The sequence below is a fragment of the Hyperolius riggenbachi genome, chromosome 5 (genome assembly GCF_040937935.1).
Source record: "Hyperolius riggenbachi isolate aHypRig1 chromosome 5, aHypRig1.pri, whole genome shotgun sequence".
Taxonomy (NCBI): domain Eukaryota; kingdom Metazoa; phylum Chordata; class Amphibia; order Anura; family Hyperoliidae; genus Hyperolius; species Hyperolius riggenbachi.
Window position 1 is genome coordinate 404810603 of NC_090650.1, and position 16813 is coordinate 404827415.

The window sequence follows — 16813 nt, forward strand, 5'->3', positions numbered from 1 at the left end:
ATCGGGAGGCCTAGCACTGTAATGGGTGAGCAAGGAATCCATGAGCATTCAGAGACATGTTGTGGGTTGTGAACTTGCAAATGCTGGTGCAGACAACACCTGTGCCTATTTATATCAAACTCGACATAAAATCTATTTAAAATATTGTAGGCATTGTAATGTATATGAGGTTTTTTAAAGTGAGCACAAACTACAAAGGAAACATAGGCTATGTCAGCCGATCACCTCTGAGCACACAGGGGAGACAGCCGTGTCACACGGCTGTCCCCAGTACAGAGCTGCTGTAGATCGCAGCACTGTACAGGTAATCAGGTGGCAGTTTCGCTGTCTAACAGTCTCCGAGCTCCGCCTACCAAGCAGGCGATGCACGCGAAGCCTGCGTGCGATCTCCTGCAAACTGCAGCCCCAGGACTTTACGCCGATCGGCATTAGGTGATCCTGGGGCTGCCGCCGCGGTCACTCCCATCGGCGTGATGCGGTCATTAGGTAGTTAACATATGCATTGTACAGTCCACATTTTGATTTCAGTGAATTCTATATAGTAAATAAAGAGAAAACTGTTCCAGGCATTTTCCATCTTTACTACCTCTGAATGAAGCCAACCCTGATGTAATTTCCTCCCTTACTTTTTTTTCTCCTACAAACTGCACTGTCATATCTAGCTTGCTTTGCAAACACATGTGAGCACAGCATAGATCTTATTTCAGCAGCTTCTGCAGAGGGCTGAGGTGTATTCTCCTCCTCATGTCACACTAAACTGGTCTCAGCTAATAAGTGAGGAGCAAGAATGTAGGAGGGGAGCCAACAAGCTTCCCTCTCCTCAGCAATGTACCAAATAGAACGAGGCTGACTGAGATAAAATGTGTTACAGAAAAAACATTTATGATTATATTGGAAAGCTTGCAATGCAGGGTCAGGTTGTAGACTGCATAATAAACACAGAGCAGTGGGTAAAAGGATTTTTTTTTAATGGCTGACTATCCTGCTTTAAAGAGGAATCGACAATGTGACTTTGCATTCTGGGAGAGTTAGATAGAGTGCTGCAGTGTTTTTCTAAGCAACATTTTGGAGCCAGGTGAAATAAATTCTCTACAGAATTCATATTATATGCTGCCCCAGTGTTAGTGGCAAATCCTGATTATTATTTTTTCCATTTGAATGACACTGGGGACCTAATTTACAAAAGCCACATATATTGACATGGGAGAAAAGTGTGGTGTGTGTCGTCTATGTTGGCACATTGTTAATTCACAGAGTGATTTTGGGCTATTGCTGTCCCAGCTATGGCTGCTGTGCTTCTAAATATCAGGTAGAGATATTGCTGCTACTGCATGATAGAACATGCAGGAAAAATAAAAAAATAGGGTTTTAATGATATTACACAATGAGGGATGTTTATTATTATTGAGATCTAAGTACTGGTTACAGAGTATCATACATACAGTCGGGAGTTGGAGTTGCATGCTGACTGGCTGCAGGAGTAATACGTCGAAGAGGAGGAAAGAGCCAGTGAGGGTAAGAGGAGCCCATTTAATGCTCTGTCTGCATTGCGGGCTTCTGTGATTGTAGCCAAGCTCCTTTAGTGAGTGTGGTTTCTCATGGGGTGTCACAATGCTAAATAGAGAAAGGTGCACAGGATGCAGACCCTTTTGATGTCCTGGAGTTCAACTAGCTCAACAAGCAGAAACGAACATAAGTCAAAACAGCATCAGTTTAGGGAGAGAGGCGGTAGTGAATGTCACAAAGGTGGACAGTCGTTTTGCACCTCTATCTGTGGTGCATGCAGCAGAAGAAAAGACTTGAGGCACTGTAAATTGCAAATGGGGTACAGACATCGGGTATGCGATGGAGGTGACAAAGGCGGTACGGTACATATTACTGGCCTCTGAGGAATCTTATTGTTAAGCAAAACGGCTGTCAGGCCTTTGTCACTGCCACCACATACCCGATGTCTGTACACCGCTGAGTAAAGGTACCCCATTTGCAATTTACAGTGCCTCAAGTCTTTTCTTCTGCTGCATTCACAAGATTTGTTCAAAAGAGTGCACGTAATTGGCGGACAAACTCCGGTGTTAGAGCTAGTCCACTCCTGACCCACATCTAGTGCCAGTTTCTCTTCTTCCCTGTTTGCATATTGTCTATCTGTGGTGCATCTGTGGTGCTTTATCAGGACTGATAAATTTTACATTTCAACTAGATTGTATATTTTTTTTTTACATACATGCATCACGCTCAGTCTTAAATACGCAAAAGAATTTTCAATTTCTGCTACCAGATATCACTTGTAAAACAAGGCAAACGGTTGTCAGGCACCCTATATCTTCATATGCACCTTGCCATATTGGTCCACTTAAAGTTAGGTAAAATCACAGCAGGGAATTGATCCGATATTATCTGTCAACTACTGCTTCACACTTAGTATTTCTCACTGCAGTAAAAAGCCATGGAGCCTCATTCTCTTTCCATTTCTGTCTGTGCTTTCCCTAAACCCCCATCCCATCTTCTAACACCCTCCCCAGTGGTATTGCCCATTGGACCTCACAGAGAATGGCTTCTACTGTGTAACCTGTAGGGATGGTCAATGCGATGCAAATAATTTTGAGTTGATGCAGGATTATGCAAATGTGTTTTGAAACTTTATGCAGTTTGAAAATGGACCAATAGAATCTTACCTCAGCAGGATTTTGATTGGTTCATTTTCAAGCACACAAATTTTGCATAATGCTGCCTCTCCTCAAAATTATTTAAATCTCATTGACCATTCCTAGTAATCTGCTTAAAATTGTATAATGACCTTTAGAAAGGCAGAAATAATGAGAAAAGACAGATTAAATAAGCTCATCACCTCCTGCAATCAGTGTACACTGAAAACATTGAAGGGATCTCCCCTTTACATTCAGCTTAATCAGAGAACAGAGGGAGACATCAAAACACGCTGTCATTCCTCAATGATGCTTGCAATTACATTTCCAACTATGGTCAAACTTTCCTAGCATGTAAGACGTATATCACGATATGGAAGTGTTATTACGCCTCAAAGGTAGAAGGTTGAGACAGGTCATCAAATGATGAAATCACCCTTGTAGAGCCACATCAGGAGAAAATGTCAAAGAGAGACACTGAAGGCAGAGACGGTGTACAGAGATAATGCACAGAAGGAATGGCTTTGTTCCAATTAAGCTGCCTTTAATGGAACAGCTTTCACAACATGAGTGCGCCTAATCAATGCAATGCCATCAAATGTCTTGTTCTTCATGGCGCTACTTAATGCACTGTGCAATTCTCTTAATGGAGTTGAGGCAAGCAGAGAGAAGGAAAATATGCAAATCCCAATACTTAGGAGTCGGGAGAGAAGGTGAAGAAGGTTTTAATTCCCACCCATTGCAGTAACTCTAAAGTTAAGCATGTGCCGCCAAACAACATTTATATGCCGTAGACGCTAATTGAGTAAATATAACAGTATTTAACACATAACATTAGTAGGGGTAATGTACTGTACCTTCCTAAAACTTTTGTCTGGGAGTTTTATAGAGGACTATGATGAAGGGGGGTTAAAGCAGATGGGTAGACAAACATTATTCGGGTAGGAGGGAAGATAAAGGGAGTGGAAGGGAGGATAAGAAAAGAGGGACTATGTTTTATAGAGGACTACAATGAAGGGTAGTTAGATGACCACTCCAGTGAAAAAAGTAAGCAGTTAAATTCTGACAGAACCAACATGTTTTGAACTACTCCATCTCCTCATAGGGGTTCTCAGGGTTTTATTTGTTTTCAAAAAAATGTCCTTTCCTTAACGGCAGTTTTTGAGTCTAACTGACAAAATAGTGTGCGACTGGCTGCTACCTTACTATTTTGTCAGTTAAACTGCCATTTAGAAAATGCATTTGAAAACAAAGAGAACCATACGAATTCCCCATGAGGAGATGGACTAGTCCAAAACCTGTCAGTTCTGTCAGATTTTCACTACTTACTTTTTAGCTGGAGCTGAAGAGACAAAATTGACTAGGGAAGGAGGGAAGAAGATGGGAGTGGAGGGAAAGAGAAGAAGAGAGGGGGAGGAAATGGTACAGAGAGGAGGAGGGAAGAAAAGAAAACACATCAAACATTTTTGATTATTGCCACTTGAAGTCATAAAAACTACTAAGAAAGAACTACTACAACTTGGGGAATAAAATGGTACAGTATGATGAGAGGTATAACTCTCAATGGATTCATTGAAAAAAACCTCTAACATATAAAGTTGGAGGATCTTTTTTTTTCTTTTTGCCTCTTCGCTAACACAATACTATTCTATATTATAGTTCCATTATACATTTTTCAGTTCTCCTGCATTTTCTCACAGGGAATGGTTGTTCAACTTGTCAAAAAAAAAACCTCTTGGGGCCCCTGATGAGTTGCTATGCGACAAAATGCATAGGGTGGAGCTACGGAGCAACGCAAGTTTATGAATGATGTCACCAGGAAGTGTTATGCTGTAGATGCAGCTGGTTCCTAAGATGGATGATGGATACTGATGTATTACATTTGCCTTCACGTCCACAATATATGTCATTTGTGTGGTGCAAATGGTATGTTTTCTAACGGCGGTTTTCTACTGCTTGAAACAAGGCCTTTCAATCTAAGCTTTAAGCCACCCAGTCTTATGTTTTTGAACTTACCTGCTGTATCAGCAGTTACTATCTGACTTTGCACTAAGTGCATTTGACTACTCATGCCCCAGTGTATTTTTATACTATTTTTAACGATTATTAAAGCCATATATTTTTACGCAATGAGGAGGTCTTCTTCCTTTTATTAAAGTTCGGAGTTCCCACATACACCAACAACATGAACGTCAATACAGTGGAGGTTGTCAGAGAAGCTGTGGGGTGGCCTATACCTCAGAGGTGAATACAGGCCCGGCTTGGCCACGTCATCTGGTGAGTCTGACCACATAGGGGGGTGTGTGATTAGCCACCTACCCATTGTTTATGTGTACTGTACTTTCTGAGGATATTGAAAACAAAGAACAAGAAATATGGACTTGAACTGACTTGGGTCCTATGCATGGCTTACCCTATATACATTTGTAATCATTGTAAGGAAGTTGGCAAATTTAAGATTAGTCAGGATGCTGTAACCAGTAAATAAAGTACAGCTGGATGTCACATCTTTTTGTATCCTTGCTTCATACTCAATTCACCATGTACATATAAAATGTGTATTTTGTGTGAGAGGGTGTGATAACACTTAACAACTCTCATTATCTGATATGGCCGCTGGACCCTAAAAAAATATTTTCCAAGGTGGGGTTCCACCCGGGAGCTATACTGGCTCTTACCCACCAATCACAGAGCCTGGTAAAAATGCAAAGAGAAACACAGAAAGCATGCATACCCCCCTTAGCTCTATTTACCAGCAACCCTATTCCTGAAAGCAGTGGGCAGGTGCCTTGCAGACAGGGATGCCAGATCTTAACACCATTCAAAATATCATTTCATTGCTATGGATGTTAAATGCTAGTAATTTATGTAATATGGTGAAACCAAGAAGCAAGATACTAAAAACAAGAAAATGATGACATTAAGGTCACTAAAAAAAGTTAAGTGAATTAGGACCAGAGTATGAAAACATCTTCTGTGAGACAACTCTGGGAAAAAGTTTAACCACTTAAGCCTATCTGGATGAATATATCCGTCCAGAAAGGCTGTGCTGCTGCCAGTGCATGGTGCGCGCGATCACGCAAGCTCCCGTGCACACTCCCGCCACCTATTATTAGCCCTGAGATAAATGAATGGGAATATAATACCCATTCATTGATCTAAGTCCCCAGCAGAAAAACCGACAGCCTCTTATCAGAGGATCGTGGTCTTTCTGCAGAAAAAAAAGTGTCCTATCCTCCTAATGCTTCCTGGAAGCGAGATTGTTCGCTTTCAGGACTTCTTGACTGTGGCCATCTTGTGGCCAAATAGTAAAACTACACCCACATACACTTTTTATCAAATAAATACATTAAATTACATTTAAAATTAGCTTTTTATCTCCCACACCAAAAATTACCCAAATAACATTTTTAATTTAAAACAAACAAACAAAAAACTATTACAATAAAAAAACATAAATAGTTACCTAAGGTTCTGAACTTTTAAAATATGCATGCATGTCAAGAGAGTATATTAATATATATTTTTTTTGAATTATAAACTTGTAAATAGTGATGGATGCAAATTGAAAACATGCACCTTTATTTCCAAATAAAATATCGGCACCATAAATTGTGATAGGGACATACTTTAAATAGTGCAATAACCAGGACAAATGGGCAAATAAAATACATAGGTTTTAATCACAGTAGCATGTATTAATTTCAAACTATAATGGCCAAAGCCTGAGAAAGAATGATTTTTTTCCATTGCTTTCTTAATCTTCCTGTTAAAATGTATTTAGTTTAAAATAATTCTTAGCAAAATGTACCACCCAAAGAAAGCAGAATTAGTGCCTGAAAAACAAGATATAGATTATTTCATTTTGATAAGTAGTGATAAAGTTATTAGCGAATGAATGGGAGGTGAAAGTTGTTCGGATGCATAAGGTGAACAACACTGTAGGCTAAAGTGGTTAAAGAAAACCTGAACTGAAAATTAAAAGTCAAAATAAGCACACACAAGTCATACTTACCTTCCATGTAGTCTACTCCTCAGTGTCTTTGTCCTGTCCTGCGTCCTGTTTGTTCACTGTGATCAAGGGAATTTTCCGACCTCCATTTTGAAAATGGCCATTACCCATAACAGCTTTCTGGTCAGCACACAGTTAAACTGTAACATCACCCACTTGAGCCATAGGGAAACATGGACATTACCTGGTACATCAGTTTTCCTTTCAGCTATAACTGACAGCAACTGATATATTTCAGATCTGACAAAATATTGTCAGAACTGGAAGGGATTATTGTCAGAAGAAAATGGTGAGATTCTGAGAGGAACTGATGGCAAGGTACTATGTAATGTTCATTTGAAGTTACCTCATGTGTTTATTTTAAATATTTTTACTCAGTACAGGTTCTCTTTAATGATTCTATCTATAACTGAACTAGTAACAGATATATCTCAACTCCTTTTTTATACCCGCAAAGTGAAAGTGATAAGGGGTTATTTATTAATGTGGTTATAATGTCATTACAATCATAGCAGGAATCCACTGTTTGGGTGACAAAACCACAACAATTCTTAGTTTCTTGCAAAGAGTTTTTTTTAATGTGAGTAATGAGTGTTACCCTCTAGAGGACATCACATCTCCAAATGTTATTTAAGATTCCCTTTGTAAACACACTTAGCTACCACTTACTTTGAGAACCTGAGTACTGCCTTGCACCTGAGCAGATAGCCGAGACAGAGTTTAACATTCAGCTAAACAGCCTTAGTAAAGTTAGCGAAAATCAATAAAATGCATAATATATTCTGTATTTTGTACATATTCTGTGTTTTTGTCTGTATTATTTTGTACCCCATGTTTGTTTCTTACTTTGTGCAGCGCCACAGAATTTTTTGACGCTTTATAAATCAATAATAATTATAATAATAATAATAACTTATACTATACCACTTAAATCAATTTTGTAAATGTTTTAGAAGGCATACATGGACTATTATCTGGATAGACTAATAAAACAGCAAAAAAGGACGATGCTACAGAAAAACCATTTACCTTTTCCATGGGTGACTTCAATGGTCCAGGTACAGTTTAGAGAGTTTGGGTAGAACTCAGGATAACCTGGTGACAGGATTGTGCCACTTGGACCTCTGACATCTCCACCACATAATGCTGAAAAAAATATATATAGTTACTTCTTTATAACAAAGAAAATATAATTTCTCTTTTCATTGTGACACAAATAGTACAATATATTGTAGCATATGTTATTATTTCTTGCATTAAATGTAAACAAAAAGAGCAACCATTTTGACAGACAGAATTGTTAAAGTGTAACTGTAGTCAGACTTAAATGAATAAAATGTGTTGTACTAGCTAGGCTACACGTGGAAATTCTGTGCTTAATGTCTATATGGGGTACCAGGTTAAAGCGGATTCGAGATGAAAAACTAACTATAACAAGTAACTTGTCTATATATCTTATATAACGTTTAGATAGTTTAAACAGCAAATCTAGCTGCAAACAGCATCAACAGTTTATGATTATTTATTCCTGTGCTACAATAAGGGCAGCCATGTTCTGTTTGACACATTACACAGGCAAGCTGATAGCATCTGCAGGCCTCAGCTCAATCCCCTCTCCTCCTCCCCTCTGCCTCTGAAATGCCTCTGAAATCTCTGGCTAGTAACCTCCTCCTTCTGCCCAGACTGAGCTCCCATAAGCCCTTGGTATATGAGTCTGAAAATACCAAGGCACTCTGAAGCTGTGGGCGAGGCTTGTTTAGTTTATAAGGAATCAGAGTATTAAAACAAAACAAAAAAGTACTTGGCTTGAGGAATGCTCTATAAACTATATGAAAGGAACACAATTATGCAATGAGTAGAACTCTTCAGATCAGTGCAATATAAAAAAAAAACATTGCACATATAGTACTTACCTTAGTTCATCACCCAAGTCACAAGGTCATATCGAAGAACTATTAGTGTGCCAACACTTTACACTGCAGAACGTATTATTCAATATATCCTCCACCCCCAAGTGATTCAAAGTGGAGCATATGAACAGCATTCAAAGCTGGATCAAGTCTGCCACTAACAATGTGTTGAGCCACCTACCCCATACTTTACTATATTTCCCAGGGCATCCCCTGTGCACGTATATTAATGTATGAAGTGGAAGTACCCTATTGATATTCTGAACCCATTGCTGTAAAATTAAAAGTGGTTTAAAGAGTAACTGTCAGGCTGCAAAAGCTAATTTAAACCTCTATTCTCCTGTGTTAAACAGTTTAGAAGGAAGCCAAAAAGGCAATACTGAAGTTAAAAATCTCTCTTAGTTTTGATGTGTGCTGAACTGCAAGGATGTTAGACCCAAGCTCTTAAGAAGCCGAGAGCCGCATACCATACAGCAAAGCATTCTGGGGCCCTCCCCTCGGCTGCTAGTGATAAGTTACAGGGCTCTTGTTACAAAAGCAGCAGCTCACAACACTGAAAAAACTCCAGGCAGAGTACACTGCAGGAGTCCGCTATTGTTCCTAGCCACATGGCTAATTAATATTCACTGCACAGTAGTGTTTTACATTACAGATCTTTTGTGTGAGTCTAATCATCAGGAAGCAGGCAGGACATGACGACACATTTGGCTTCATAGGAGACAGACAAACATGGAACCTGCCATGAGCTGTCAGGAGCATCATTCTCTGCAAATACTATATAAAGATTCTGTGAAATCCAAACGTGGACAGTGAAATGCATATGTAATGTAAGTACAGCCAATGTTTAGCTACTGATATATGTGTTTATTTTCTCTGAGACCCTATACCTAACAGCTCCTCTTTAAGCCTTTTAAAGGCTATTATCTTTGTCTGAGTCCGCACTGGAGAGATTTTATTTACCCCCTGTCCTTGGGACCTCCATGGATCCTTGTGACTTTAGTATAAAAACTGGTAGTTCCAGGAATAGGAAATGAGGGACAGCAATAAAAGCTAGTCATGAATTCTAACACTTTTCTCTACAAAAATATTTCATTTGTTGGTTTACTATTTCCATCACATCCAAATAATAGGCTTGCACACTGACTGTGTATTCTGTATATGATTAAGAAGGTGTACACATTTTGACAACATTCTGAACTTTACCATTTCCGTCAAACATTTTTTTCAAAAATAATTTCCCCTAATTTTGGTAAGATATAACACACACATACCAAAATCATTAAGTCCAACATAAGCTATTATGGTAAATACATTTGAATAGTAGTCCAAAAATGTATATCCTACAATACTTTATAATAACACTAAATAAAGGCACTTCAATGAACAAAAATAGCAACAGTAAAACAGATTTAATTAAAATGTAGGTCCCAGCTGTTGAGTAAATTAAATATAATATCTGGTTATTTGCCATTCTAACCATCATTTATTTGTAAATGTATTTTTTTTAGGACCAAAACAATCATGTCTTTATATTTTGAATATTTGAAGTGTATATTTTTATTAGGACTCTTTTAATCGATCATAAGTGGGGGCATAAAAATAGGAGCTAACTGACACGTCCAGGGTTTCCAGAGAGACATAAACGTTATTGTATTATTGTTTTTTTGAAATTGTAGTGTGACCAATGATGCTGCAGACATAGTTTATTTTTGAACAACTAGATCCCGCGAGATGGTGTTTCCCTTCTATCGTGAGACAATGTGGATTCTCATTGGCACTGCTAGTTTACAAAGTATTCAATTCTGCTTATTACTCATGGAATCTATTGGCTTGTTTAATCCTTTAGCAGCTTCAAACTAAATTTTTCATTTCAAAGCTGTTGTGCAATAGAGATGGGCTGAGCTGTTCTGCTAGCGAATAGTTTGTGGCAAACAAGGGGTGTTCGCATTCACCCCCTCAGGTAAATACATGCAGTGTTCAACCCGCCCTCTATATATTATAATGGAGCCAAACTATGACCCCTCACCCCAGAGTCAGCAGACACATGGCAGCCAGTCAGCTATCTTTCCCACCTTGACCCTCCGCACCTATCAGAAAGCCAGCACAGAAGCCATTTTGCAGTTTGTGTTTGGCTTCTGTGCTAGACAGATGAGGGGCAGTGTCTTGATGACAGGGAGAGAGCTAGGAAAGCCTGTGTTCTGTGTCCTCAGTGCAGATTCTTGCTGCTACCACATTGTCCTGAACAGCTAAGCCCTTCTTAGGGCTGATACATTGTTTTTCTTGCTATTGTATTGCTCTTCCATTGCCAGTGCACAAGTTAGCTGTTGGAGACAAGTCTGCTGGTCCTAGTAGTGCACCGACCATAGCCCAATAATCCTTCACACCACTACAGGCATCTAGTATCCACTACTGCCCCCAGTATAAGACCAGTGTTTTTTTGGGTTACTTAACCATCATCGAACTACCTCAGCCTGACCATAGAGGCTGGAAAACCTTGGTCGCCTGCACTCCCACGATTGTTCGCACGGCGGCCACTACACACCACTACACAATGACTGCCGCCAAGAGGACTAACATTTATGTCCTGGAGGTGTCAACTAGTAAAAACATAGATATGCTCACCTGATGTGATCACTAAAGGTTTTTGTGGTTGTTTGTGGATTGCGGTAAGTTAAACGCAGCATTTGGTCTGTCAGTGTGAACCGAGTGTAACCCTTACACTACCTAATAGACATGTACACACGGCAGACATTTTAAAGCACTTTATTCCACTAATTTAGGAATGTAATGTGATTGTTGCCCTTTAGAGACGGAAACACGACTCTGCGGCATGCCAGGGTCCAGGTGTTAGGCCACTTGAAACAACTTTTCCATCACTTTTGTGGCCAAAAACAGTCCCTGTAGGTTTCAGAATGTGCCTGCCCATTGAAGTTAGATTCACAAATGTTTGCAGGAATTCACATTCGCTGCTCGCTAATCTTAAATTTGATGTTCGGCCCATCACTACTTTGCAATTAAAACCTATGCAGGCAAATCTTGGGTGGACGAGAGCAGTTATAGTTACCTGTTTTGCTCCTTCTCTTCCTCCACTGGTGGCTCTAAACTTACGGAAGGTCTTCTGGGTCCAAATCGCATGATATGACATGTAATCGGGATCCAGGGACTGTTTCAGTGCCACCCTGGTGGAAGATGGGTGATGGAAAAGATGGAAGAGACTCTACCATCACCCTTCTTCACTGGGTGGCTCTGTAACGCTGACGTGGTCTCCTGGAACACGATCAAATGTCATATCATGTGATTGGTACTGAGAAGATATGTTGGCATTACATCGCTGTTACGGTGAAGGATGAAAAAGCCGATCAAGCAGTCTGGACTGGTAGCTACAACAGCTCACTGCCGCCCTCTCCGCATATCCTGTCTAGTCTGCCAGGCTGGGGAAGGCACACTTCCCCAGCAGCAGGAAAAATTTAATCCTGCAGCCAAATAAAATGTTACTTTATTTGGCTGCTAAAGTGTTAAAAGGACAGTGCAAAGGTCCTGTTGCAGAGTAATGGTAAAGAGATGTATTGCTAAACTTTAGAGCTTTGGCCATGAGTTGTCCATTTTCAGAAAATATGGAATAATGTACAACTATTTACACAACCGATGTAACATGTTTAAGCATAGGAAATATTTAAGGTCTTTTCACAATTCTGATGATGTCTTAAGTTTTTACTGCAGAATATTATCTGACTTATACATGTATATTTATACATTTATAAAGCACAAACAACTTTCACATTGGTTTGCAGATTATAAAAAATTATACTTGGCAGTAACTGTCTCTCGAAAGAGCTCACACTGTATTGTTCTCACCACAATCCACAATTCATCTATCAGTGTGTTTTTAGATTATAAAAAGAGTACTTTCGAAGTGTGTTCAACTCTCTAGTAAGGACACATGGAATATGGAATTCAGTTTTAGAGCAGGTGCAGAGACAAGCAACAAAATTGATATGAGGGATGGAAGGTCTCACTTACCAAAAAAAGTTAGATAAACTGTGTTTATTTAGTCTAGAGAAAAGACGCCTTAGAGGGGATCTAATTAACATGTATAAATACACTAGAGGCAATATAAAAGCTTAGCGGATGAGCTTTTTGTCCCTAGGCCTACACAAAGGACTAGAGGACATGATCTGCGCATGGAGGAAAAAAATTTATTTAGGAAATGGTTCTTTACAGTAAAAGTGATTAAGATGTAGAGTGCATGCATTGCCACAGGAAGTAGTTATGGCAAATTCTATATCTGCATTTAAAGGGGGCTTAGATGTTTTCCTTGCATTGGAAGACATCTATAGCTATAATTACCAAGTTATGCCCAGTGGTGTTGATCCAGGGATTGTATCTGATTGCCATCTGGAGTCAGGAAGGAATTTTTTCCCTTTTGGGGCTAATTGGACCATGCCTTGTAAGGGTTTTTCGCCTTCCCCTGGATCAACAGGGATATGTGAGGGAGCAGGTTGGTGTTGTACTTTGTTTTCTGGTTGAACTCGATGGACGTATGTCTTTTTTCAACCCAAATAACTATGTAACTATGTTCACACCATGCTTGTGAGTTAAAATGACACAGCCACACCCTGTCACATGCCTATTACAAACATTGCATTGGGCACTAGGAATGCTCATTCCGATACCTCAGAAAATCAATTTCTGCGTTTCCAACCAGAAATTCAAATTTTTGATTGGAAAGCAGAAATCGTATTTCTGTGGAAATACCGCATTACCGCAACTTGGTAATTTTAGCCCAGTCGCAGAACTCTGTAGCAGTTGACCAATCAGAGGATGCAGAGACAGCTCGGAAGTATTTGACCAATCAGAGGATACAAAAAATAGCGAAAAAAAAGACTCCTTGGAAATCAGAAAATGGAAATCCTATTTCTGCAGAAATTGTTAATCATCATTGGTGGAAATCGGAATTTCCATGGAATCAGAAATCAGTATTTTCAACCATAACCAATGAGCATTTTGCATTGTATCTGACTCTGGTTTTCATGCTGTAGCACAGTGCTATTAACTGACGAGAAAACTCGTGAAATAAAATTAATTCCATATGGGCCATAGTCCCTTATTCAGGCATCAAACCAACAAACGCTCCCTGACTAACTCCTCGACAAACAAGTGACCACAATTCACTTGCTTCACCATGGAAGATACCACAACCTACCAGGTACGAATGGAACTAAAGAACCTGACAAAGAAATTGGCACAATTGGAGCTCCTTGACTAACACCGGACAACACTTCACTGGCAATCTCTTATCCAATTCACTTTCTCACCTAAAGGTGCATACACATGCACTACAGAAGCAAACGACGGGTCCGCCGGACCCTCCTGCTGGGCGGACTTTCAGCAGACTGTAGTGCGTGTGAACGCACTGTCGGCGGACTGATAAGGCTGTTCCTGAACGATCCGCCTGGCGGATCATTCAGGAACAGCCTTATCAGTCCGCCGACAGTGTGTACACATGCACTACAGTTTGCGGAAAACCCGCCCAGCAGGAGGTGCCGACGGACCCGTCGTTGGCTGCTGTAGTGCATGTGTACGCACCTTAAGTCTTTTTTTTTACCTAGGTAATATTTTTACACCAAATCAACAAAAAGGAAGAATTACCTATTTAATTTAAAATGACAGAAATGATGTGAACGAGTAATAAATACATTTCAAACAGAAACGATTCTAAACAAGTAATATCTCAGCCAATAAACCTGATGGCCATTTTATTACTTTTATTACGTTCATTTACTTTTATTGCTTCTACTATTTTATTACTTTAATTATTTTTTACTTTATTTTTTCTTTGCTTTGTTTATTAACCATTATTACAATTGCATCTTAGTAATTATATTACTTTTACTATTTTATGAATCCATTTTATTATATTTACTTTCCAATTTGATTATGTTAAAAATGTATCACTTTTATTATTTCTATTATTTTTGTTACCATATTTTCCACTTTGTCTTTTTTTTATCTCTTTGCAGTTATACTGGTTACTTGTTGTGGTACTTTGTTGTCATTTTTCTTTTTTTCTTTTTTAATCCAAATATGTGTTCAACCACTTTAGTAATTAATGTCAATGATTTATAACATTTGGGGAGCAATATAACAGATGCAAAATTACAGTTTTAAAAATGGATTCACACTGTGCACATTACATAAAGGTGTGTTATAATGTGTGCGAACTGCAGTGGGCACTGCACTTTATAACATAATTAAGTTAATTCAAAGCCTGCATGCAGTGAGTTAGAATAATGTGATCCATTGCAATGCAGAGATGAGAACAGACCCATAAAATTGTATGGGCAGTGAGTTCACTTGTGGAATTATTCTGTAATACAACGGAAGAACCAGTGGAATTACAGATCAAAATAAGAAAGTGGGGATGATTGAATTGCCCACACACTTAGCAAGAAAAACACTATTGAGAAAGTAAAAGTGAACCTAAGGTGAGAGTGATGAGGAGGCTGCCATATTTATTTTCTTTAAAAAAAAAATACCAGTTGCCTGGCAGTCCTGCTCATCTATTTGGCAGCAGTAGTGGCTGAATTACACCAGAACCAACATATTGTCAGAACCACCTGATCTTCTTATGATTGTTCAGGGTCTATGGCTGAAAATATTAGAGGTAGAGGATCGGCAGGACAGCCAAGCAACCAATATTGCTTCAAAGGAAATAAATATTGCAGCCTCTATATCACTCTCACCTTGGGTGGTCTTTTAAGTGGAATCCTCAAGGTGGAAGAAAAAGAGAGAAACCAAAATTTAAAAAAGCCATTATATTGCTATATGCTAGTAATTTAGAATATATGTGAATCTTAGAATTTCAGCTGATATGATAATCATTCCTTAAAAGGCATTTTATTGATAAGGTGTGAAAATATCAGCTAGAAAGAAAAACTTTGCCCCTATTCAATTAAAGGGAGCCTGAGCTCTCCATAAAATCACAATTTGCACTTACATCTGGCTTTCTCCAGCCTCCCTTAGCCCGTGAGGTCCCCCGGTGTCCTCCTGGTTCCTCTTCCAGTCTCGCTGGCAGCTCCGTTAATTGCCAAATTCGGCCTGAAGTCACCCATGTGCGCCCCCGCACACAGCACTGCACGTCATCATGCCGGCCGGCGTGAGAGTCTTGCACATGTGCTGTCCTCTAAGACTAAACCATGTATGTGCAGGACTCTTATGGCAGCCGGCCTGATGACGCGTAGGGTGACTTCAGGCTGAATTAAGTGATTAACAGAGCCACCAGCCCAGGAGAGGAGCCAGGAGGATGCCGGGGGACCTCGTGGGCTACGGGGGGGGGGGGGGGGGAGGAAGCAACAGGTAAGTACAAATAGTGCTTTTATGGAGACCTCAGGCCCCCCTTTTTCTCCTGAGTTTTCTTCTAGGTGACATTTTCACACCTTAATGGCTTATATGCAGTTCACTTTTTCTCCTGAGTTTTTACCTAGGTGATATTTTCAAACTTGTCAATAAAATGCCTTTTAAATTATCAGCAAGCAACAAAAATACTCAAAATAATTTTGATAGTACTTTTTCGCCTACTTTTTGGTACTTTTTCCATTGCAAAGTGCTGAAAAGTTATCATAAATCAAAGATGACAAATTATCTCCTAGGAGAAAAATCAGGAGAAAAAGTTAATAGCATATGGCCCAATGCCTTTTAACCAGTTGAGGACCAGAAGTTTACACCCCCCTAGTGACCAGGCTATTTTTTTACAATTTAGTGCTTTGCAGCTTTAACAGCTCGCTGCAGCACACAAATAAGAATTTCCTCCTTTAGTTGCCACCAACAGAGCTTTCTGCTGGTGGGCTCTGATTGCTAGAGATGGCCCGAACCTCCGATTTTAGGTTTGCAAACCGGGTTCACGAACTTCCGCAAAAGTTTGGTTTGCGCAAACTTTCACGAACCGCAATAGACTTCAATGGGGAGGCGAACTTTGAAAACTAGAAACACTTATGCTGGCCACAAAAGAGATGGAAAAGATGTTTCAAGGGGTCTAACATCTGAGTTTTTGCATGGATGAGTGGGATACACGGCAAACCTCCACGGGAAAAATCTGGATTTGATGCAAAGCAGCTTTTTAAGGGCAGAAATCACATTGAATGCTAAAATGCAGGCCTTAAGTGCTTTAAAACAACTTGCATGTGTATATATCAATCAGGGAGTGTAATTAGAGTACTGCTTCACACTGACACACCGAACTCAATGTGTAA

The 16813-nt window shown here is 39.5% G+C and overlaps 1 protein-coding gene across 1 annotated transcript in view; it reads right to left on the bottom strand.

Moving 5' to 3' along the window:
• CSMD3 (CUB and Sushi multiple domains 3) overlaps window positions 1–16813 on the bottom strand; it is a 1539978-nt gene that overhangs the window by 560546 nt on the left and 962619 nt on the right. Inside the window, exon 21 of the mRNA XM_068237930.1 lies at window positions 7684–7800. Coding sequence (XP_068094031.1) covers window positions 7684–7800 — 117 coding nt within the window. The remainder of the gene's footprint in view (window positions 1–7683; window positions 7801–16813) is intronic.